This window comes from Chiloscyllium punctatum, chromosome 10 (assembly GCF_047496795.1).
Source record: "Chiloscyllium punctatum isolate Juve2018m chromosome 10, sChiPun1.3, whole genome shotgun sequence".
Lineage (NCBI taxonomy): Eukaryota > Metazoa > Chordata > Chondrichthyes > Orectolobiformes > Hemiscylliidae > Chiloscyllium > Chiloscyllium punctatum.
In genome coordinates this window covers 117963106-117989228 of record NC_092748.1, presented here as the reverse complement: position 1 = coordinate 117989228, position 26123 = coordinate 117963106, and the positions used below count along the sequence as shown (strand labels likewise).

The 26123-nt window shown below is 43.1% G+C and overlaps 1 protein-coding gene across 1 annotated transcript in view; it reads left to right on the top strand.

The window, feature by feature from the left end:
* Positions 1-26123, top strand: part of map3k2 (mitogen-activated protein kinase kinase kinase 2) — a 119789-nt gene that overhangs the window by 44374 nt on the left and 49292 nt on the right. The window contains exons 5-6 of the mRNA XM_072580035.1: positions 3604-3703; positions 11105-11218. Of these exons, the coding sequence (XP_072436136.1) occupies positions 3604-3703; positions 11105-11218 (214 nt within the window). The remainder of the gene's footprint in view (positions 1-3603; positions 3704-11104; positions 11219-26123) is intronic.

The window sequence follows — 26123 nt, the reverse complement described above, 5'->3', positions numbered from 1 at the left end:
TTGATGAGTTTACAACTGGGATACTGTACAGTTTTTATTCTCCTGAGCTAAGTAAGATTGGAGGTGATCCAGGTCTTTGTTACACCATTGTTTTAATAATCTCATTTGTTTTCATTGTTGGTTATGATGAACATTTAGTGGCCAATGAGATGTCAGATACTGGGAAGAGAAGAGCACAAAGTGCAGAGACAGATTTTTCAGAAGTGGGCAAAGTTGGAAGTCACATGACAACAGGTTATAGTCCAAAGGTTTATATGAAATCACAAGCTTTTGGAGCACTGCCCTTTCGTCAGGCGAAGTGGAGGGAAGCACACAGGCAGTGTGTACGTTTATATGTCCACCTATATATTCTGCATCTGTGTGCTTCCCTCCACTTCACCTAACAAGAGAGCGCTCCGAAAGCTTGTGATTTCAAGTAAACCTATTGGACTATAACCTGGTGTCGTGTGACTTCTGACTTTGTCCACCCCAGTGCAACACCAGCACCTCCACATTATAGTTTCCATTAGTTGGCAGAGATATCATAAGCTCGAAATCAAGGGTAAGAGAGTCTTAGTCAAGCAAAGGTAGTTTGTGGGACATCAGGAGAAGGATGGATGGATGGATGGAATGAATGAGAAATGAAGACTGTATTCAAGCAAGAGGAAATTGCAGTATTAAGATAGGGAAATATTCCAAGAAGAAAGCAGTGATTGGGTGAAAGGCAAGTGGAGAAATCGGATCCAGGTCTAGGGGCACTCATTTAAAAAAAAAACATCAATAATGTAGGAAGCTCTGGACTTTGCTCTACCATTCAATAAGGTGAAAGCTGGTCTTCTCTGAACTCTGCTGACCCAAAGATTGTTAGGAATGTAAATTGTGAAGAGGACACAAGGGGATTAGAAAGAGATAGTGATAGGTTAAGTGACTGTGGCAAAGGAGTATAATGTGGATTGTCTGCTTGGCAGAATAAAAGAAGCATTTCATCTAAATGGTGAGAAATTGCAAAGTGCTTGGATGCAATGGGATCTGGCAGTCCTCCTGCACATCAAGTAATAAGCAAAGCCATTAGAATGTTATCATTTATTGTGAGGGGAATTTAATACAAAAGTGTGGGGAGGTTATGCTTCAGTTATACAGGCAGGGTACAGATATGACTGCATCTGGAGCATTGTGCACAGTACTGGCCTCCATAATTAAGGATGTAAACTTGTTGGAAGCAGTTCAAAAAGGTTCATTAAATTAGTACCTGGAATTGGGGCTTACTGTCCAGTAAGGAAAGTGTGGACAGTCTCAGTTTGTATCTGCTGGAGTTGAGAGTAAGAGATGACTTATTGAAGTATGTGAGATCTTGAGGGGTCTTGTCAGGATACAAGTTGAGAGAATGTTTCCTTTTTTTGGGAGAATCGAGAATTGGGGGCCATTGTTTAAAAAAAATGAGGATTGCCCATTTAACATCAAGATGAGGTAAAACTGTTACTCTGAGTTGCAAAATTTTGGAACCCGCTTCCTGAAAAACTGGTGAAAGCAAAGTCTTTGACTATTTTCAAGTCAGTGGTGCATAGATTCTTAAACCAAAAGAGAAAATGCTGGAAAATCTCAGCAGGTCTGGCAGCATCTTAAGGAGAGAAAAGAGCTGACGTTTCGAGTCTAACTGACCCTTTGTCAAAGCCATTATTTGTGCATAGATTCTTGTCAAGCAAGGTGATAACAAATTATCGGGGTGGGTGGGAATATGAGTTTGAGGTTAAGCTAGATCAGCCATGATCTAATGGTGTTATTAAATGGCCTCCTCCATGCAGTTTGTATGTAACCTGACTTTACGATTCAGATAATTCCCTGTAATTTCCTTAGAGCCTAACCATCTGTTGACACAGTCTTGAATATGTTTTCTGGGATAGAAATGTTCTAAACATTCACAAGCCTCTAAGTGAATGGTAAGAGTATGGCAAATAAAATGTGATGTGAAAAAATGTGAAGTTACCCAATTTCAGAAACAGAAATGTGAGTATTTCTTGAGTGGTGTGAGCTAGGTGTGTGTTGAAGTCCAATTGCACCAGGCTGTCCTTGTTCATTTAGTCTCTGGAGGTGCAAGCGCACAAGCAATTTGGGAGGTAAAGTATATATTGGCCTTTATTGCAAGAGGGTATGATTACAGAGGTTCAAATAGCTTGCTTCAATTTTACACAGCCTGTTGAGATTGTACCTGAGGTATTGGGTACAGTTTCATTGCCTTATTTAAAGAAGGATGTATTTTTCATAAAAGTAATGCAGCAGAAATCCACCATGTTAACTCCTGGGGATGGTAGGGTTGTCCTGCGAATGGCAGTTTGAGGAGATTGGGCCTGTATTCTCTGGAGTTGAGATGAAGGAGGGGTGATCTCCCTGAAATGTAGAACATTCTTATAAGATATGGTAGACACACAGCAATGTTTTCCATTGTTTTGAATATGGGGCAGGCCATTTAGAACTGAGTTGAGGTTGAACTCTCTCATTCAGTGATGAATCTTTAAAATACTTCAGCTTAGATGGCTGTGGAGGTTCAGTTGTTGAATATGCTTAAGACAGAGATTGATGGATTTCTAAGATAGCAATGGCATCACGTGGTAAGGGATAGTGCAGGAAAATAGCTTTGAGGTAAAAGACCAACCATGGTGTGGAAAGATAGATTGGATTGGAGGGACTGAATGGCCTACATTTGCCTTTTCCTATATTCCTCTGAATGGAGAAACTTTCAGCTTATCAGTTCTAAATGACCGATTACTTATCCTGAAAGAACAACCCTGTATGCTAGATTCCCCAGTCTGGGGAAACAGCCTCTTATCAAGCTTTCAAAGGTTGTATACATTTCAGTGAGATCACTTGTTATTTTTACAAATCCTGGAGGATAAAGTCCACCATACTATCTCCTCTTTGTACAGACCTTGTGTCCCGAGAATCACCCTATTGAACCTTTGTTGCAGAAGGAAAATCTGAGATGTTGATATTGTCAAGTTTTCTAAGGTGAATGTGAACTGAATGCATTGACAAAGTTGAAGCTGAGTATTGCTGTAATGAAGTAATTAAACTGTGATGGAGTCTGGTAGGTGTCAGGTCATGTTCAGTTTGGACTAGTGGGACAGAAGGCTGCTGGCAGTCCCCGGACATCTTTGATGTGACATTTTCGCAGTCAGAAGTCACAGTATTGTTCTCCCCAGAATTCTCCTAATTGATGTTGGAAAGTATTCCACTTCACAGGACTAACATCCCTCACTTAGATGAAAATAAAATGCAAGTTTAAGAAAAGTTTGAATTAACATTTTAGATTGCTCCATCAATACTTCTGGATAGGCAAACAGGAACCTGGAATTCTCTTAATGGTAATAACTTTAAAAACATTTTCTGTTTGAAGGTCCTGATCACTTCTGGAAAGCAAACTAGCTGCTGATTTTGAAAATAAAAACCTGTTTGGGAATTGGAGTTAATTAAACCCACTGTTGTTGGCACAGTTGTGAAGTCTGAGGAGTGCTGCAGTCTGCAGCTCGAGCTGCACTGATGGTTCAGTTGTCCCAGGAGTGCTACTGGAGACAGAAGCTCGCTGACTCTCTCTCTCTCTCTCTCTCTCTCTCTCCACTCCACATACAGAATCCTTCAGTTTCCCAGGCCAGTCCTTCTTGAAGATATTGCCACTAAAGCCAAGGTTGCCTTTGGTCAGCCGATGAGCCTGCACTACACCAATAACGAGGTATGGCCTTTTTTTTTCTTTACTTTTCCCTAATTGATGGATAGGGAGATAAATATGATGCTTGGGAACAGAAAGAATGCAACTGGAAATTGAAACAGTTAAGATGGTTGTCTTGTCGCTGAGGATGGGGGAAAGTCAGAAGTGACACAGCAACAGGTTATAGTCCAACGGGTTTAAAAAAAGGGGCGGCGCGGTGGCACAGTGGTTAGCACTGCTGCCTCACAGTACCAGGGTCCCAGGTTCGATTCCTGCCTCAGGTGACTGTCTCTGTGGAGTTTGCACATTCTCCCTGTGTCTGTGTGGGTTTCCTCTGGATGCTCTGGTTTCATCCCACAATCCAAAAAGGTGTGCAGGTCAGGTGAATTGGCCGTGCTAAATTGCTCATAGCCAGGGGTAAATATAGGGTAGGGGAATGGTTCTGGGTGGGTTACTCTTCGGAGTGCCAGTGTGAACTAGTTGGGCCAACGGGCCTGTTTCCACACAGTAGGGAATCTAATCTTATCTAATGGTTCAATGGAAGCCCTTTGCTGCTGTAAAACAATCCAGATGGCTATTTTAGCAATGAATAGTTAATCTCAACAGAAATGTCTCCTATCTAATTGGTGGGACACTTTACCATGTGAAAGACATGATGTGAGTGCAAGTTGATATTGCTGGTGTTGTAATGTCCCTAGTTTTGATACCTGTATTTCATAATTTTAAAACTGTAAGATGTGCTCTGATTTAATAGTGTGTGTTGCTTTAATATCCAAAATAATATCTGATGTCAGAATCAGTGTTGTAGGTTTGTCTGGGAGCTGTGAAAAGTGGGTATGCAGCTTTTGGTGACTCCTGGGATGCAAGAGTAATTGTTTCACACAAGTATTGATACAGTGCAACAACATACACTTTAATAGAGTCCTGAATGTAGTAAAGATTAAAGATTACTCTCCACTGGAAGGAGCTGGTGGTGTCATTGCAATTCTCTGGGGACACGGCAGCTGGTGGAATTTAAATTCAATTTAATTTTTAAACAATCTGGAAATGAAACAGTCTCAGTAATGTTGATAATGAAACTGTCAGCAATTTCTAAATAACCATCTGTTCATTAATGTCCTAATGTACTTTACTGTCGTTCTCACTGTAAAATTTCTATGATGATAAAATCGCTCATCAAGTCACAGAGGCTTACAGGACAAAAACAGGCCCTTCGGCCCAACTAGTCTACTCTGATCATGTTTTCTAAACAGAATTAATCTCATTTGCTTGCATTTAGCCCATATCCCTCTAAACCTTTCTTGTCCATGTACCTACCCAAATGGATGTCGGTTTGCTCGCTGAGCTGGAAGGTTCTTTCCAGACGTTTCATCACCCTACTAGATAGCATCTTCAGTGGGCCTCCGGACAAAGCACAGCTGATGATTCCTGCTTTCTATTTATATGTTTGGGTTTCTTTGGGTTGATGTCATTTCCTGTGGTGATGTCATTTTCCTGTTCTTTTTCTCAGGGGGTGGTAGATGGGGTCTAACTCGATGTATTTGTTGATAGAGTTCTGGTTGGAATGCCATGCTTCTAGGAATTCTCGTGCATGCCTGTTTGGTTTGTCCTACGAAGGATGTGTTGGCCCAGTCAAAGTGATGTCCTTCCTTATCTGTATGTAAGGATACTACTGAGAGAGGATCATGTCATTTTGTGGCTAGTTAATGTTCATGTATCTTGGTGGCTAGTTTTCTGCCTGTTTGTCCAATGTAGTGTTTGTTATGGTCCTTGCACAGTATTTTGTAAATGGCATTAGTTTTGCTTGTTGTCTGCATGGGGCCATTCAATTTCATTAGCTGCTGTTTCAGTGCGTTGGTGGGTCTGTGGGCTACCATGATGCCAAGGGGTCTGAGTAGTCTGGCAGTCATTTCCGAGATGTCTTTGATGTAGGGGAGAGTGTCTAGGGTTTCTTTGCTTGTTTGGGTTTGTTGCTGAGAAATCAGTTCCCATTCCTTTTGCATACTCGGTATATGTGATTTTCCTCTGCTCTGCATAGTTCCTCTGTGCTGCTGGCTCGTTGAAATAATGTTCTGATGCAGCTTCGTTTGTGGATGTTTGTGATTGTTTCTATGGTTCAATATTTGGTCAGTATGTATTGTTTTCCTGTAGACGCTGGTTTGAAGTTCCCCATTGCCTGTCGCTCTACTGTGACATCTAGGAATGGTAGTTTGTTGTTGTTTTCCTCTTCTTTAATGAATTTTATGCTAGTAAGAGTATTATTGATGGTCTCCCCAAATACCTTAAATATTGTAATTGTACCCGTGTCTACCAATTTCTCTGGCAGCACATTTTACATTTTCACAACCCTCTGTGTGAGCAAGTTGCCCCTCGGGTCCCTTTTAAATCTTTCCCCTTTCACCTTAACTTACTTCCTGTAGTTTTGCACTCCCTTACCCTGGTGAAAAGATTTTGACTATTCACCCTATCCATGCCCCTCATGATTTTATAAACCTCGATAAGGTCACCCCTCAGCTTCCTATGCTACAGGGAAAATAGCCCCAGCCTATCCAGCCTCTCATTATACCTCAAACCATCTGGTTTTGAAAACAACCTTGTGAATCTTGTTTGCACCTATTCGAGTTTGGTAACACCTTTGGCAAGGTGTCAAGAATTATATGTAGTACTCCAAATGTGGCTTTACCAATCTCTTGCACAGCTGTAACATAAAGTCCCAATTCTTGTGTTCAGTGCTGTGACCAATGAAAGTACATATGCCAAATGCTGCCTTCACCACCCTGTCTACCCGTAAATCCACTTTCAAGGAACTATATGCCCTAAGTCTCTCTGTTTGACAACACTCAGGGCCCTACTGTTAACTTTGTAAGTCATGCCCCGGTTTGTCTTACCGAAATGCAATACCTCACATTTATCTGAATTAAACTCCATATACCATTGCTCAGACCACTGCCCAGTTGATGAAGTTCATATTGTACTCTCAGACAACCTTCTTCATTGTGAACTATAACCACCAATTTGGTGTGATCAGCAAACTTACTAACTATGTCTCCGATGGGTTAGTAAGCTTGCAGATGATACAAAGATTGGAGGAGTTGTGGATAGTGTAGAAAGTTGTTAAAGGGTACAGTGGGATATCTTTCAGTTGCAGATATGGGCGGAGAAGTGACAGATTGAATTTAATTGGATATGTGTGAGGTGCTGTACTTTAAGAGGTCAAATGTTAAGGAATAGTATACAGTTAATGGCAGTACCCTTAACAGCATTGATGTACAGAGGGATCTTGGGGTTCAAATCCACAGCTCCCTGAAAGTGACCACGCTAGTGGATAGGTTAATAAAAAAAGGCGTATGACATGCTTGCCTTTATTGGTTGGGGAATTGAGTAGAAGAGTCAGGGTGTCATGTTGCAGCTTTATACAACTTTAGTTAGACCGCACTTTAGAATATTGCATTTATTTCTGGCCTCCACATTACAGGAAGGATGTGGAAGCTTTGGAGAGGGTGCAGAAGAGGTTTACCAGGATGCTGCCTGGATTAGAGGGTATGAGCGATAAGGAGAGGCTAGAAAACTTAAGTTGTTCTCTTTGGAACAGTGGAGGTTGAGGGGAGACATAATCGAAGTCTACAAAGTTATGAGATGCATAGATTGGGTTAACAGTCAGAATCTTTTTCCCCCAGAGTTGAAATGTCTAATACTAGGGGGCATGTATTTAAGGTGAGGCGTGTACTTAAGATTGAAAGGGCAAGATTTTTACACACCGAATGGTAGGAATGTGGAAAGCACATGAATTTGCAAGGAAGGGAAGGATATGGACCATGGAGAGGCAGAAAGGATTAGTATAATTTGGCGTCATTTTCAGGGCAACATCTTGAACTGAAGGCCTGTTCCTTTGTCGTACTGTTCTGTGTTCAAATTGTTCATGTAAATGACGGACAACAGTTGACCCAGCACTGATCCTTGTGGTACACCTCTGGTCACAAACCTCCATTCTGAGCACCAACCCTCTGCCACCACCTCTGTCTCTTTCTGTCAGGCAAATTTTGTATCAAACTGGCTAGGTGTCCCTGATCTTTGAGAGAAGGAAATCTGCTGTGCTTGCCCGCTCTTGTCTAGATATGATTCCAGACCCACAGCAATGAGTGACGCTTAATTGCCCTCCACATCGGCCTTGAGAGGCTCTCTAGGGGACGTTATTCAATCAAAGATATTAATGCTGAGCCGCATAAAGAGCTAGAACAGAACACTAAATCATTGATCAAAGATCTGGGCTTTAGGGAATATTGTAAAAGAGGGTAGAGAGCTGCTGAGACGGAAAGGTTTAGGGAGAAGAATATGGAGCTGAAGGCTGAGACTGCCGAAAGTGCTTCTGTTAGTTGTGGAGTGATGGTATTCGCGGATGTACACACTGCCAGATTAGCGTGGCACTGAGGTCTCAGGGTCCCTGAGCTGGTGAAGTTACAGAACCAGAAAGGGATGAGGCTATTGATAGAATTGAAAAGATGTTTGAGAGTTTTAAAATCAAGATGTTGCCGGCTCAAAGCCAGTGCTGCTCAGTGAGTACAAGGGGAATGGGTAAGTGGGTTTAGTGAAAGTTGGGATACAGTCAGCAGAGATTTGAATTAGTTTAAGTAAGTGGAGATTAGAAGATGGAATGTCAAACAGGGTTGAATTAGAATATTTCAATCTCCATTTAAGAAATGTATGGATGAGAGTTTCAGATGGAGTGAGGCAGGCATATTAGCAAGTTGAGGGGTCTTTTAATTGATATGTTTAAAATTTTATCTGACACTACAGGCTTGAGAAAGGGACTGAATGTAGCCTTGTTTTCTTGTGCTGTAGGTTCAGGGGATTTTTGAATGGTGTCCTTTGGTTCCTATGTGAGGGGCTCGGGGTGCTGAATGTCACCTATTCATGTTTGTACTGTTCCCTTAGCAACTCGTTCGTGTTAGCCTCTGACTCCATTTGGAAAGTGGCTATGATTCTGTGGCTTTCTGCATTGTAATCATTATGGTACTGTTAGATTTGGCTAAAGTTGACATATAGTTGATCTCCTTGCCAGATGGCTCTTGAGTTCTCAAGGAGCTGTAGAAACTTTGCCAGCATGTCTGCTGCCTGTAAGACTGATGGCTTTTTTTTCCTCTTTTAGAAAGCATTCTAATATTTTGCATCCTCACTAATCATTTCAGAAATAGTTCAGCATTACATTCATCTTGGTTCAGTCCATAGGCACGTTTGGCCAATTTATTCTCCTTGAAATATCCAACAGATCCTGACTGATTTTCTTTGGCAGTTCCTTTAAAACAGAGGCACTCAGGTGCATTATAGTTTCTCTGATATCTTATTCAGCTGTTCATGAGTACTTTGGGACTTCATATGTAATCTTGATCCCCATTGTTGCTAACTTACATTTTTCCAAAATGTTGCAACTCCTTCACTTATAGTTATCAACCTGAAAAAGTAGTTAAACCAATTTTTTTTTTACGGTTTATTCATTCATGGGATATGGACATTGATGGTCAGGCCAGCATTTATTGCTCATCCCTAATCACCCACAGAGCAGTTAAGAGTCAGCCACATTGCTGGGGTCTGGAGTCATATGGAGGCCAGACCAGGTAAGGATGGCAGTCTCCTTCCCTAAAGGACATGAATGAATCAGATGAGTTTTTACAATAATTGACAATGGATTCACGGTCACTATTAAAAATCTGGAATTAAGAGCTTATTGAATTCAAATTTCACCATCTACTGTGGCAGGACCTGAACCCAGGTTCCTGGATATTTAACTGGGGGTCTGGGTTAACGGTCCAGTGATAATCCCACAAAGTATCGCCTCCCCATCTTTATTAATAGTATATCTGTAATTGGAAATGTATCCTTTCCAGGAGTTAGTGTCAGAACTTTGCACAAAATTCCAGATGGGATCTGATTTTACTTTATATCATCATAAGATAATCTTTCATGATTTGGTATTTCTTCTCCTGCCAGTCAGCCTGGTATCTTGTTTATCCTGCAGTCAAACATGGAGCTGTCTGTCTAATTGCTTCATCCTTCAGTCTAGTTAGCAATGTGCAAATGTAAAAATAATGACTGCAGATGCAGGAAACCAGATTCTGGATTAGTGGTGCTGGAAGAGCACAGCAGTTCAATACCAATCTGTTCTCTTTTTTGTTTACTGTTTCCTTAACGAGAGATTTTACTTCAATTTATAAGCGATTGCTTTGGACTGCAATTTAGCTTACACAGCTAAGTTTGAAAGATATTTGTTTTTATTTTTAATCATTTGATAAGGTACCATTCGTTGCACTACTTTAAAAAAAAAATGCTTAATACAGTAAGAACCCATGGTGTCTAAGGTAATATTTTAGCATGGCTAGAGCATTGGGAAGCTAATAGAAGACAGAGTTGGGATCAAGGATGCATTTTCAGAATGATAACCTGTAACTAATAGTGTCACAAAGAGGGCAGGGAATTGAGGTGTTGAGAATCATAGATCAGCCATGATGTCATTGAATGATGGAGCCGATTTGATGAGCGTACTTCTTCTACATTTTATGGGCTTTTAGGCAATGTGGACATTGCTAGCAAGGCCCACATTTATTGACAGTCCCAAATTGCCAGGATGGATTGACTGAATTGGCCATTCCAGAAGGTAGTTAAGAGTCAACAGCAATTGCTGTGAAACTGGAGTCACATGTAGGCCAAGCACCATAGAGGGGGGAGGGGGTGCTATTAAAATGCTTTTCCTAAATGCCTTCTCTGCTTCATTGTCCAATGCAACTGTGTGTGCCAAGGATCCTCTGCTCACCTGCATTTTCATTTCTTGTTATTTAACATGCCTGGAATTCTCTTTGCCGTAATCACACCACTATGTTCTAGTTGAACAGTGTAATGAGCTAAACAGCCTATGCTGTTCCTACACTAGTTTCTCAAATGTTTGCAGCTGGGCCTGGTTGTTCAGGAGGTCCCATAGTTGACCCTCTTGTCCAGTACTCTGCTAGCATTGGAGAGGTTAGGTGATTGTCCTGCCTGCTCCTGGATATAAAGGTGTGAAGTGCAAGAAGAGTTGGGCAAGAAAGGTGGGAGAGAACAGAGTATGTGAGTTCTTACTCCTGAATGCTGTTTAGAGACTGCTGTTAAGTACAGGAACCAGAGGACAAAGTAAGGTTGTGATGTGATGAATCTCACAGTTTAACAGCCTGCTGATGTTTACGATTTATGCAGTTACGAAAAATAGCTCCTTGGGCTAAGTAACAAAGATGAAGTGTGCAAAGTAGTAACTGTGCTGTTAGGAGACATGGGGACACTTTGCAGAATAACCTCAAGCTTTTCTCATGCTTTACCATTATATTTTGTTGATTCTATTCATTGACATGAGGATTGTTTCTCAGCGAATCCACTTGTTAATGTTTCTCATGTATTTTGCAGTTAGTGATCCCTCTGACCACACAGGATGATCTGGATAAAGCCATCGAACTCCTGGATCGCAGTGTGCACATGAAGAGCCTAAAGATTTTGTTGGTGCTTCAATCAAACAACCAGGTATAGAAAACAAAACAAAAAATTTTAGAGGTACTTTCAATCTGTCTGTTCTGATAAAAGGTCATCTGCTTGAAATGTTAATTCTGTTCCTTTCTCCACAATTGCTTCCACACGTTGCTGAGTATATCCAGCGTTTTTAGATTTTAAATCACCTGTGGAAACTGGGTGTACAGTGTGGATATGGGAGAGAATGGGTTACAGGTGTAATGTGAATGGAATGTGAACTGATTGTACAGCAGTTTCACTGAATCTATGCAGCACTGCCACAACTTCAGAGCATCACAAAATGCTTAAGTCTATTACATAGTTCTGAAGTGAGGTCACTGTTGTATAAGGTATATAATAGACAATTTTGCACAGCGCACTACTACAAACAGGAATGTGATAAATCATGGTGTTTGTATTCTGTGACGTTGGTTAAGGAGTATGTGTCGGCCAGAATGTCGGAGAACTTCCCTGTCTTCCTTAAAATAGTGCCTTGGGATCTTTTCACGTACATCTGAGAGGGCAGACGGATTCTCCTGTGAAAGGTTGGAGACACGAAGGAGCTTTTGTTTACACAACCTGCAGTGGAATCCCTCGTGTCTTCTCCACACAGACAGCTAAAGTAAAAAAAAAGTCTTGTTGCTGCAGAGAAGGATGCAACAAAGGCTGAGGCCTAATATTCCCAAGGTATCTTTACAAATGAGGATGGCACTGTGCCTGGTTTAGTGAGCCTAATTTACCTGTGTTTACAGAAGCATGTTGAATTGCAAAACCAGATTTTGCAACAGTACTTCTGTTAACATGTCCACTTGGGACATCCTATCAAAGTCAGCATGACTGTTCATTGGTATAACACACGAGAAAGCCAGTTGGCTTGGCTTGTCTGTGATGGCTTTCTTTGAGAGAGCTGTCCAGTTAGTTCCACTGCACCTGCTGTTTGCCCCTAGCCATAGGATAGTCACTGTTTTAATTGTTTACCCAGTTCCCTTTTGGAAGTTACTGTTTGCTTCCACCAATCTTTCAAGCTGATCCACCCTGTTTCAGATGCTAACAATCCCCTGTGGTTTGTTAACCAATTACCTTAAATCTGTGGCCTCGGATGACTGCCCTGGCAAGCGGTTTCTCTTTACTGTTTTTGTGTAGTTTTTAACACCAGTATTACATTCATGGCCAAAATAATTTTGAAGTACAATCACGGTTGTAGGAAATGCTCTGGCTAATTTATACACAGCAAGATGTCACACAAAATGTATTATGAGCAGATCATTAGTTTTAGTCATTTTCTTTGAAAGATGGCATCTCTGACAAGGTCGTACTTACTCAGTCCTGATATAAAGGCAAGTGCTCCATTGTAAGGGATCATTTGAGGAACAAGGATACCTCTGTTAACTTTTTTTATTCATTCATGGGATGAGGGCATCATTGGCTAGGCCAACATTTATTACCTAACCCTAATTGCCCAGAGGACAGTTAAGAGTCAACCACATTGCTGTGTGTCTAGAGTCACATGAAGGCCAGACCAGGTAAGGATATCCGTTTCCTTTGCTAAAGGACATGAGTGAACCAAATGATAATCAACAATGATCTTCATTAGACTCTTAATTTGGGAGGTAAAAACAATGACTGCAGACGCTGGAAGCCAAATTCTGGATTAGTGGTGCTGGAAGAGCACAGCAGTTCAGGCAGCATCCGAGGAGCAGCGAAATCGAAGTTTCGGGCAAAAGCCCTTCCTCAGGAATAAAGGCAGAGAGCCTGAAGCGTGGAGAGATAAGCTAGAGGAGGGTGGGGGTGGGGAGAAAGTAGCATAGAGTACAATGGGTGAGTGGGGTAGGAGATGAAGGTGATAGGTCAGGGAGGAGAGGATGGAGTGGATAGGTGGAAAAGGAGATAGGCAGGTAGGACAAGTCATGGGGACATTGCTGAGCTGGAAGTTTGGAACTAGGGTGAGGTGGGGGAAGGGGAAATGAGGAAACTGTTGAAGTCCACATTGATGCCCTGGGGTTGAAGTGTTCCGAGGCGGAAGATGAGGCGTTCTTCCTCCAGGCATCTGGTGGTGAGGGAGCGGCGGTGAAGGAGGCCCACGACCTCCATGTCCTCGGCAGAGTGGGAGGGGGAGTTGAAATGTTGGGCCACGGGGCGGTGTGATTGATTGGTGCGGGTGTCCCGGAGATGTTCCCTAAAGCGCTCTACTAGGAGGCGTCCAGTCTCCCCAATGTAGAGGAGACCGCATCAGGAGCAACGGATACAATAAATGATATTGGTGGATGTGCAGGTAAAACTTTGGATGTGGAAGGCTCCTTTAGGGCCTTGGATAGAAGTGAGGGAGGAGGTGTGGGCGCAGATTTTACAGTTCCTGCGGTGGCATGGGAAGGTGCCGGGATGGGAGGGTGGGTTATAGGGGGGCGTGGACCTGACCCCTCCGTCCACGCATCAATGAATTTAATACACGCCGTGACGTTGAACAGTTCCTCCGTCGCCTCCGCCTACGAGCTTACTTTCACAATCAGGATTCCCGCCCACCTTCTGAGGACCCCTTTGCCCACCTCCAACACACTGCATCAACCTGGACACACCGCGCTGGCCTATTACCTGCCCTCGACCTCTTCATTTCCAACTGCCGCCGGAACATTAACCGCCTCAACCTGTCTACTCCCCTCCCCCACTCCAACCTCTCACCCTCACAACGCGTAGCCCTCCAATCCCTCTGCTCCAATCCCAACCTCACCATCAAGCCAGCAGATAAAGGGGGCGCAGTGGTAGTCTGGTGCACTGACCTCTACACTGCTGAAGCCAAACACCAACTCGAGGACACCTCTTCCTACTGCCCCCTTGACCATGACCCCACCCCCATCACCAAACCATCATCTCCCAGACTATCCAGAACCTCATCACCTCAGGAGATCTCCCACCCACAGCTTCCAACCTCATAGTCCGGGACCGCCGCACTGCCCGGTTCTACCTCCTTCCCAAGATCCACAAGCCTGACCACCGTGGCCGAACGCATGCTCCTGTCCCACTGAACTCATCTCTACCTACCTCGACACTGTCCTATCCCCCCTAGTCCAGGAACTCCCCACATACGTTCGAGACACCACCCACGCCCTCCACCTCCTCCAAGACTTCCGTTTCCCCGGCTCCTAATGCCTCATCTTCACCATGGATATCCAATTCCTCTACACCTCCATCCGCCATGACCAGGGCCTCCAAGCCCTCCGTTTTTTCCTCTCCAGACATCCCCAACAGTACCCTTCCACCGACACTCTCATTCGTTTGGTTGAACTGGACCTCACCCTTAACAATTTCTCCTTCGAATCCTCCCACTTGCTCCAGACCAAAGGGGCAGCCATGGGCACATGTATGGGCCCCAGCTATGCCTGTCTCTTTGTTGGCTACGTAGAACAGTTGTTCTTCCGTAATTACACCGGCACCACTCCCCACGTCTTCCTCCGCTACATTGACGACTGCATTGGCGCCACCTCGTGCTCCCGCGAGGAGGTTGAGCAATCCATCAACTTCACCAACACACTCCACCCTGACCTTAAATTTACCTGGACCATCTCTGACACCTCCCTCCCCTTCCTGGACCTCTCCATCTCCAATAATGACGACCAACTTGACACTGACATTTTTTTACAAACCCACCGACTCCCACAGCTACCTGGATTACACCTCTTCCCACCCTACCTCTTGCAAAAATGCCATCCCATATTCCCAATTCCTCCGCCTCTGCCGTATCTGCTCCCAGGAAGACCACTTCCACCACAGAACAAACCAGATGGCCTCCTTCTTTAGAGACCGCAACTTCCCTTCCCACGTGGTTAAAGATGCCCTCCAACGCATCTCGTCCACATCCCGCACCTCCGCCCTCAGACCCCACCCCTCCAATCATAACAAGGACAGAACGTCCCTGGTGCTCACCTTCCACCCTACCAACCTTTGCATAAACCAAATAATCCGCCGACATTTCTGCCACCTCCAAAAAGACCCCACCACCAGGGATATCTTTCCCTCCCCACCCCTTTCCGCCTTCCGCAAAGACCGTTCCCTCCATGACTACCCAGTCAGGTCCACACCCCCCTACTACCCACCCTCCCATCCTGGCACCTTCTCCTGCCACCGCAGGCACTGTAAAACCTGCGCCCACACCTCCTCCCTCACCTCTATTCAAGCCCTAAAGGAGCCTTCCACATCCATCAAAGTTTTACCTGCACATCTACTGATATCATTTATTGTATCCGTTGCTCCTGATGCGGTCTCCTCTACATTCGGGAGACTGGGCGCCTCTGAGCAGAGTGCTTTAGGGAACATCTCTGGGACACCCACACCAATCAACCACACCGCCCTGTGGCCCAACATTTCAACTCCCCCTCCCACTCTGCCGAGGACATGGAGGTCCTGGGCCTCCTTTACCGCCGCTCCCTCACCACCAGACGCCTGAGGAAGAACGCCTCATCTTCCGTCTTGGAACACTTCAACCCCAGGGCATCACTGTGGACTTCACTGTTTTCCTCATTTCCTCTTGCCCCATCTCACCCTAGTTCCAAACTTTCAGCTCAGCACTGTCCCCAGGACTTGTCCTACCTGCCTATCTCCTTTTCCACCTATCCACTCCACCCTCTCCTCCCTGACCTATCACCTTCATCCCCTCCCCCACTCACCTATTGTACTCTATGCTACTTTCTCCCCACCCCCACCCTCCTCTAGCTTATCTCTCCACGTTTCAGGCACTCTGCTTTTATTCCTGATGAAGGGCTTTTGCCCGAAACGTCGATTTTGCTGCTCCTCGGATGTTGCCGGAACTGCTGTGCTCTTCCAGCACCACTAATCCAGAATCTTAATTTGGGATTCAAGTTCCATCATTTCCCCCGGTGGGATTCAAACCCGTGTCCCCAGAGCATTAGCTGGGTTCTGCATAGTGGACTGGTTAGCAAGATTAGATCATGTTGAATCCGGGGGGTGGTAGCTAATTGGAAGCAAATTGACTGGAAGGTAGGAGATAGAGGGTAGTGGTAGAAGGTTGCTTTTTGGACTGGAGGCCTGTGGCTAGCAGTGTGCAGCAAGGATCAGTGTTGGGTCCGCTACTTTTCATCATTTATCTAAATATTTAGATATCTATGGTGGAAGTGTGGTTAATGAATTTACAGACAGCACCAAAATTGCTCGTGTAGTGGACAGTGAAAAAGATTATCTCCGAGTATAACAGGATCTTGATCAGATAGGCCAATGGTTTGAGGAATGGCAGATGGAATTTAATGCTGATAAATGCAAGGTGTTGCATTTTGATAATTCAAACCAGGGCAGGACTTGCACAGTTAATGGTAGGGCCCTGGGGAGCATTGCTGAACAAAGAGACCAGTCTATAGGTGTATAGTTCCTTGAAAGAGGGATCGCAGGAAGACAGGGTAGTGAAGAAGGCAATGCTTACCTTTATTGGTCAGTGCATTGAGTATATGAGTTGGGAATGTCATCTTGTGATTGTACAGGATATTGATCAGGTCACTTTTAGAATACTGTGTACAATTCTGGTCACCCTTCTATTGGAAGAATGTTATTAAACTTGAAAGGGTGTAGAACAGACTTATAAGGATATTGCCAGGATTGGAGGCTTTGATCTAAAGAAGAAGCTGAATAGCTGGGGCTGTTTTCCTTGGAGTATTGGAGGTTGAGGGGTGAGAGGGGAAACATTTTGAAAGGGACCTAAAGGGTAACCTTTTCATAGAGGAGGGTGATGCATGTATGGAACAAGATGCCAGACGGAATGGTGGAGGAGGTTACAATTGCAACATTATGCTTAGAATCAAAGGCATCTGGGTGGGTCCATGAATACAAAGGGCTTTGAGGGATATGGGCCAAACACTGACCAATGGGACTCTATCAGTTTAGGCTATCTGGTTGATGCAGAGTTGAACTGAAGGGTCTGTTTCCATTCTGTATCACTCTTATGACTATCTATAGGTATTAGAAAAGAAAGAGAACAACTGAAGCAAGAGTTGATCCTTGCAAAAGAGAATTTCTGGGTAATTATTGGAAAATAAGGAAGCGGGTGCATTGAGTAGGAATTTTATGTCTCTCTTCACTGTAAAGGATTCAAATAGCATCCCAAAAATAATTGAAAATAGCTTTCCAAATTTCCCCATGTTCTAGAAATGTCGCATCAGATTGGAAAGTAACCAGGATTACTCATCGAGTCATAGAGATGTACTGCATGGAAACGGACCCTTCGGTCCAACCTGTCCATGGCGACCAGATATCCCAACGCAATCTAGTCCCACCTGCCAGCACCCGACCCATATCCTTCCAAACCCTTCCTATTCATATACCCATCCAAATGCCTCCTAAATGTTGCAATTGTACCAGCCTCCACCACTTCCTCTGGCAGCTCATTCCATACACATACCACCCTCTGTGTGAAAAAGTTGCCCCTTAGGTCTCCTCTGTTCAATAAGGAAAGAGGTAGGAAGCAGAAAACTACAGGCAGTTAGCTTCATATCTGCCGTATGGAAAATGTTATAGCAGGCTTCTTAGAAAGTCCAAATGCAATCAAGCAGATTGGTTTTGTAAAACGGAAATCATGTTGACTAACCCGCTGGAATTCTTTTAAGTACCATGCAGTTTCGATGAGAGGGCACCTATTAACCTGGAGCTCAGATTTCCAAGAGGTGTTTGGTTAAGGTGCTGTGTCAAAGGTTACAACACATAATAAGAGTTCTTGGTGTTTGGAATAACATATTAGTATGGATAGAGGATTGATTGGCTAATAGGAAGCAGAGGGTAAGCACAAATGAGTCATTTTCAGTTTGACAAGCTGTACCTAGTGGAGTGCCACAGGGCTTAGTGCTGGGAACTTAACTGTTTACTCTTCACAATGATTTGGATGAAATGTATGGTTGCTCAATTTGTATGGATGCATAGATAAATCATATAGTAAGTTGTGAAGTGGACACAGAAATTGTGCAAAGGGGTAAAACTAGGTTCCTTGAGTGGCCAAACAAATGGCTGATGATAATGTGGGGAAGATGTGATTATGTCCACTTTGGAAGAAAGAGTAGTAAACCAGTATCTTATTGCAATGGAGGAAGATTGCAGAACTGGGAGAAACAGAGGGATCTGGGTGTCCTAGTACAGGAAGCTCTTATTTTTCCCCCTGCTTAATATTATTTTGTTTAAAAATTGTTTATTGTTTGGGGCTTGTTTGTTTTATTGTCATTTAGTGTTTCATTTTGAGTTGTTTACGTGCATTGTTACTGTCGATCACCATTGCAAATTACTGTCCAGTGCTATGCTGCTACATCCCAGATAAACTCTTACTTTTGTGCTTTATCTTCAGTCGTGACATGTGGGCTTCGCTGGTTGTGTAATCATTCATTGCCCTTTCCTAGAAGCCCATCTACCTCCTTCAATTGTTGCAGTCCATTTGATGTAGGTACAGAGCTCTGGCCATGGTCAAGGGGCCTTGCCTCCCTTTTGTCCTTGTTTTCCAAGCTGTTTCACCTGACCTCATCTTGCCACGGCTTTACTTCCTGGTCTCGTCTTCTCCCCTGAGCCTTGTTATCTTTGTCAGGTTTTGTTCTCCTAGTGTCACATTTTCTGAATAAAATAGAATTTTTGTTATTGTCACATGTACTCAAGTACAGGCGTACAGGATACAGTGAAAAATGTTTGCAGTGTCACCCCACATGGCTCCATCTTGGGTGCAAAGTACCTAGGCACAAACATTCAATACAAAATAGAGAAATAGAGGAAAAAAGTGCGTTACCTTACAGTTATTCATAGTATAAGTTAGAAAAATAAGAAATAAAAGTTAATAAGATGAACATTACAGATTTCCTGTAAAGGGTCTGCAATAGATCAGCTCCGGGTGTTTCCATCCTGGTTTGATTGGGCTCACAAGCCACTGACCACCCACACCGGACCATAGACCAACAACTGTTCTGGCCTCGCTAAGGTCTCCATCCCGCTGGCCCTCCCCGCTCCGCCCGGGCCTCCATCCCGCTCCGCCCGGGCCTCCATCCCGCTGACCCTCCCCGCTCCGCCCGGGCCTCCATCCCGCTCCGCCCGGGCCTCCATCCCGCTGGCCCTCCCCGTTCCGCCCGGGCCTCCATCCCGCTCCGCCCGGGCCTCCATCCCACTGACCCTCCCCACTCCGTGCTTTCTACATTCTCATTCAGACGGTTTATGTTAGTGCTGAGAATGTGTTGCTGGAAAAGCGTAGCAGGTCAGGCAGCATCCAAGCAGCAGCCTGTTTATGTTAAAGACTAACAACAGATTATTTGCTCGAACAGAGATGATAACAGATATATTCAAAATTGTAAGTAGTTTAGATAGTGTAAATATGAAAAATGCATTCTCATTTGTCATTGTCTTAGCCAGCAAAGTAAAAATGTCAGATAAGGAAAAGGGAGAGGTTAGAAGTTTGAAAGAAGTGCAAACATTTTATTTACAAATTGCTTGATTCAGAATCTATAAATGTTGCCAAAAGGAAAGTATTTCAAAAATAATATTTTAGAAGTCATTAGAGAGAGCAGTTGATTGGTGCTAATAGATATAGCTTCACGAAGCCAGTGAAAGCATGCCCAGTGCACATAGAATGTTAAAAAGTCTGAAGTTTAAATATCAGCAACTTTGCATAGGTGTGAAACATATTACACTTGCCAATGCAGGAATTTAGGCATTTAAAGCAGGCTTACTGTATGTTCACCATCATCACGGTACATGTGATGGATTACTCGTTACCTGCCTCAATGAGTGCAGGTCAACAACACTCAAGAAGCTCACCATCATCTGGAACAAAAGTTATTTGATTGGCACCACATCAGCAACCTTCAACATTCCTTTCTGACCACTGATGCTCCTTAGCAACAGTGTGTACCATCTACAAGATACACTGAAGTAACTCCCCAAAGCTGCTTCAACAACACTTTCCAAATCTGTGCCCTCTGTTATCTAGAAGAACGAGAGTGGCAGATGCATGCTAATATTTCTATCTGACAGATCTCCTCCAATCCACTCATCATCCTGACTTGGAAATATATCTCTGTTCCATTGCTGGAAAATCCTGGAACTAACTCCCTTTCTAATAGCATTGAGAATGTCCGACACCACAGTGACTGTATTATTTCAAGAAGCCAGCTTGTCATCGCCATCTCCAGGGCATTTATGGATAGGTGATAAAGGTTAGCCCAGTCAGTGAAACGACATCAACAAATAAAACAAAGTATAATGTTTAATTTTAATTCTCTGCTAAAGAAGGAACCGAGTTTTAACAATGCTTCAGTGAAAGTCATTTCACTTGTGGGTGTGATTTTCAGGAACACAAACCTGACTTTGTGATGACACATGTACGTGAATCATAAAATGATAGTTTGCTGGCATAGTAACTGAATAGGAAGCAAGTCAGGTTGTGATGTTTGTTGCAAGAGTAAGGTAGTATTAAAAGTAAAGGTGCTTTCACGTGTTCGGGTAAAGGTATTGGTGAGGCCACATCTGGGGTACTGTATACATATAACTTTGCTGTCCGTACTGAAGGAAGAATATGATGGCACTGGAAGTCGAGCATTGAATATTCACTTGACTGATTCCTGTGCTGAAAGGATTGTCTTATGAGGAAAGTTTGGACAGGTCAGGTGGGCATTCCTTAAAGTTTAGATGAGTGAGAGGTCATCTTGTTGTTATAAATAAGATCCTGAAAAGACTTGACCAGGTGGATGTTGAAAGGATGTTTCCTGTTTTGGAGAGATAGACCTAGAGAGCACAGTTTAAAATTAAGGAGTGTCCCATTTAAGACAGAGATGAGTTTTTTTTCTGTCTCAGTAGTCGTTAGCCTGTGGGATTTTCTTTCTCATAGTATGGTGGAGGTCATATCCTTAAATATTAATAAAGCTGAGTTTAATAGATTCTTGACTGATAAGAAAGTCAAAGGATATTTGGGGTCATCAGGAAAGTTAGAGTCCATAATCAGATCTGCCATGATCTTGTTAAATGACTTAGCAGACTCCTGGAGCCAAATGGTCCACTTCTCCTGATTTATGGAGAACGATTGTACTGTTATGAATGTTTGTAATATAGTATTTAAGAACTTGAGGCCTCACATTGGGGACAATGAATTTTAGCTTTTTGGTTCTGTGAAGGTCTGATTGGTTTTGCTTTTTTTGTTAGGAAGATCAGAAAGTCATTTTGAACATATGGTTCACAGCAGCATTTACAACAAGTATTGTGGTTTCAGCTAAATGATCAACAAGCAGACTGGAGAGAGAATTGTCAAGGTGTTTGCAGGTTTGAGTTTCACAACCACCAAAGCGAGAGAGAGAGAGAGAGAGAGAGAGAGAAAAAAAGGAGCCTTAAATAGGTTCCTGCAGTGGGAAAAGGCAATAACATTGAGGGCTGGGGAGAAGTCCTGAATTGCTTAGAGATCAGAAGGCTATGGGGTTGTCGGAGTGGAAACATCTTGCAAGGCTATTGAAGAAATTAGTTTAAGAAACCCATGTTAAGTGATAGTGAGCTGAGTTAACAGTTTGCTTTAAAGATCTCAGGCAGCAACGCTAACTGAAGAGTATTGTAAGTAGTGAACGCACAGCTGTGTGCTACTAGAAAATCGATTACAACCATGGCAGCTGAGAGTGGAAATAGGTATGACTCTTCATGAGATCGGAGTGTCTGTAAGGGTATTACTGGCTTAAACAGATTAGTCTTTCTTCCTGATGTCTAATGAGATCTTGCATTTTTTTTCCTTGTCTGATGTAGCTTTTATTTTTATCTTTCTTTTCTGTAATAAACATTATATTCTGTTGTCTAGTATTGCCATTAGCTGGGATTATAACAGTACCAACTGAGTCACTGAGATGGGGATAATGTTTTTCTTTTACATAGTGTGGTGATATATAAAATGCTGTCAGAGAGGCAGGTTGAAGTGAATTCTATAACTTTTAAAATGGAATTGAATACATACATGGAAGAAAAATGCTCTTATGACAATGGATGATGAAATAGATAGGCTTTTCAAAGATTCATCACAGGCAGGGGCTGACTGACCTTTCGATATTCTGCAAACCTCTGTGATTGCATGCATTAACTGCTGAGGCTTGAACACGTAATAGTCTGATTTATACAGGACTGTTTTCTTGGGAATACATTCACCTCACTGTCATTGTCTATATTAATCTTTATAAGGTGCTGTGTCTACAAACCAAAAATCAATTTCAATTGAACTCCCATCACTGATTTTCACTGATTATCTCTTTCATGCGCATCCATACAGATCTTTGTAAATTGATTCTGACATTGAATTGAATTGAATTTATTGTCATGTGTACCGAGGCACAGTGAAAAATTTTGTCTTGAGAGCAATACAGGCAGATCACATTGTTACGTAGCGTAGATAGTAAATAATAGGTAAACAGCAGCTAAAACAAAAACACAGGTACAGGTGAATGTTAAGAGTTTGTGAGTCCATTCAGTATTCTAACAACAGTGGAGTAGAAACCGTTGTGAAACCGGCTGGTGCGTGTGTTCAGACTTCTGTACCTTCTCCCCGATGGTAGAGGTTGTAGAAAAACATTGCCAGGGTGGGATGGATCTTTGAGAATGCTGGCGGCCTTTCCTTGACAGCGGGCCTGGGAGATGGATTCTACAGATGCAAGGTTGGCCTTTGTGATTGTCCGGGCCGAGTTCACCACTCTGTTACTGTTTCTGATCTTGAATGGTACAGTTGCCATACCAGGTAGTGATACATCCAGACAGAATGCTCTCGATGGTGCACCTATAAAACGTTGGCAAGGGTATTCGCCGTCATGCCAAATTTCCTCAGCTGCCTGTGGAAGAAGAGACGTTGTTGGGCCTTTGTAACCAGTGCATCCACATGAAGAGTCCAAGAAAGCTTGTTGTGGATGACCACTCCCAGGAGCTTGACACTCTCCACTCATTCCACCTCTGTACTGTTAATGTGTAGGGGGGCATGAGTGACATCCTGCCAAAAGTCAATAATGAGTTCCTTGGTTTTGCTGGCATTGAGAGCTAGATTGTTCTCAGTGCACCATTTTTCCAGGTCTTCCACCTCCCATCTGTGGTCTGTTTAGTCTCCAAATGAGATTCGAACGACTATGGCGGTATCATCAGTGAATTTGTAAATGGTATTCGTCTGGTATTTGACGACGCAGTCATGGGTATACAATGAGTACAGTAAGGGACTGAGTACGCACCCCTGGGGGGCTCCAGTGTTGAGTGTAAGTGAGAATGAAATATTGTCTCCAGTCTTCACTGATCATGGCCTATGGGTCAGGAAACTGAGGATCCAGTTGCAGAGAGTGGGGCTTAGTGACATTCTATTAGCAAGACTTACACTACAAAACAAAGTAACTGATTCATTCTCAGCTTTGGGGAATGCTGAGAATGTGAAAAGCCTATTTTAAATGCAATGTGCCTTTTCAATTAATGTCTTTCTTTTTTAAAATTCACTTATGGACGTGGGTGTCACTGGCTCGGCCAACATTTATTGCCCTTGAGGAGGTGATGGTGAGCTACCTTCTTGAACCACTGCAATTCATTTGATTATGTAATCCACAATGCCATTAGGAATGGAGTTCCAGGATTTTGACAGTGAGGAAATGGTGATTTATATTTCCCAATCAGGATGGTGAGTTCCTTATTGGGGAATATGCAGATAGTGGTGTTTCCAGGTATCTGCTGCCCCTGTCCTAGACACAAGTATTTGTGGGTTTGGAAGGTGCTGTCTAACCATCATGAATTTTTGCAGTGCATCTTGTCGATGGTACTGATGGACTTGACTGTTTGTGGATATGTGTCAATCAAGGGGGCTGCTTTGTCCTGGATGGTGTAAAGCTTCTTGAATGTTGTTGGAGCTGCACCCATCCAGGCAAGTGGGGCTTATGATATCACACTCATGACTTGTGCTTTGTAGATGGTGGACAGGTTTTGGGGAGGCAAGGGGTGAGTTACTTGCTGCAAGATTCCTAGCCGCTGACCTGCTGTTGTATCCAAAGTATTTATATGAGTAGTAGACTAGTTCAGTTTCTGGTAGCTGGTTGTGGGGGATTTGATGATGGTGACAATGTGAATGTCATTTGGCGATGATTAGATTCTCTCTTGTTGGAGGTAATCATTACCTGGCACCTATGTGGCGCATGTGTGACTTGCTACTGTTCACTCCAACAAGAATTGTCCTGATCTTGCATTTGTGCATTGTCTCCTTCAATATCTAAGGAATCTCAAATAGTGCTGAATATTGTTCAGTCATCAGTGATCATCCCACTTCTGACCTTAGGGCAGAGGGAAGATCATTGATGAGGCAACTGAAAATGATTAGGTGAATGACGATATGTGAATGTGATAATGTAGTGGTACTGTCCCTATCTCCTGACCCAGGAAGCCTAGTTAGTCATACCTGCTGTGACGGTGTGTAGTAACCTCTCTGAACATCTTGATTAGAAAAGATCTACAAAAAGATGGTTGGGGCTTCTGGCGATACATCATTTCTCAGTATTTTGAATGTAGTACCTCTGTTGCCAGAGCTTCAGGGTCTCTTGGAGTGATGAGAATTTTGTGGGCTATCTAGAAAACATAGAGCTGTAAGACTGGCTGAGCTGCTGTCTAAGATCTGCTCTGGACACAATGGGCCAACTGGCCTGATTCTGTCCTGTATACATTTTATGATTTGATGGAGTTGAATTTTATCCATCCCTGCTCTGTACAAAGCAAATTTGCAGAGTGAGGGTGAAACAAGTGAAGCGAGGAAGTGGAGTCGAGCAGTTGTGTTGTTGAGATTTTGTAAATAGCAACTGTAGAGGGCTGTTAGTACCCCACCTAAACTATCATGTGATAAGAGCTCAGTGCTATTACAAAATACGTACAGGGCCAGCAAACTGAAGTGAAGCTTCCACAGTGATCAACAAAGCAAACCAAAGTGGTGTTAAAGAGACAGGAGAATTTGACAGGCACTGAAAAGAACAAAAAGAGCAGAGAAAGAGGAGCAGAAGGATGCTGCCTTTGAGCCTACTCTGCCTTTCAATGAGATCATGATTAATTTTCTACTTCAACTTCATTTTCCTGCAGTGTCTCTTGATATTTTTAATATGTAGAAATCTAATGCTGTCAGTCTTGAACATATTCAATAACTGAGCTTCCAGAACTCTGAGGAAGAGAACATGGTCATTCAAAAGGCTCAGTATGTATGGTAGGTACTCAACTGGAGTCCTTGAACTGCAGAGTGAAGGTTTGAGTGTAGAATATAGAATATCCTTTATTGTCACGCCTACTCAAGTATGGAAGTACAGGATTGCAGTAAAAGGTTTGCTGTGTGCGACATTTTATGATTTGATGGAGTTGAACTTTGTCTTTCCCTGCTATTTACAAAGCCAACTTGCAGAGTGAGGGTGAAACAGGTTGTGTTACAGAGTGAAGAGAGGAAGATCCAAAATACAGCAAGAAAGGTAAAGAGAAAGGAAAAAAAAAGTTACATTGCAGTTGTTGAGAAACCCCTTTAATAAGTTTCACCACGTCCATAATCCAGAGTGAGAACTCGAGGACTGGATAGGAAATGTGGTAGCAACTCTGGCAAGTTCAGAGATTGGGGAAATGTCAAATGAAAAGGCATGTTAATGAATGCACAACAAGAAGCAATAGATGGAAAGCTGGAAGGGGTGGCAAGACCAGGGAGAACCACACACTGCAGGATGAACTGAAATAAATGATGTTAGTATTTGAGCTGCAAGGGCATAAAGTGTTGATGTCCAGAAGGGATCTGGATGATCTTGTTCATAAATAACTGGCAAGCACAGCAAGATATTAGAAAGGCAAAAGGTTTGCAGATCTTTACTCCAAGATTTATGTACAGGAGTAAAAACGTCTTGGTTCATAGGAACACGTGTACGTCCAAGTTACGAGCAAGAACGGACTGCTCATCCTCTTG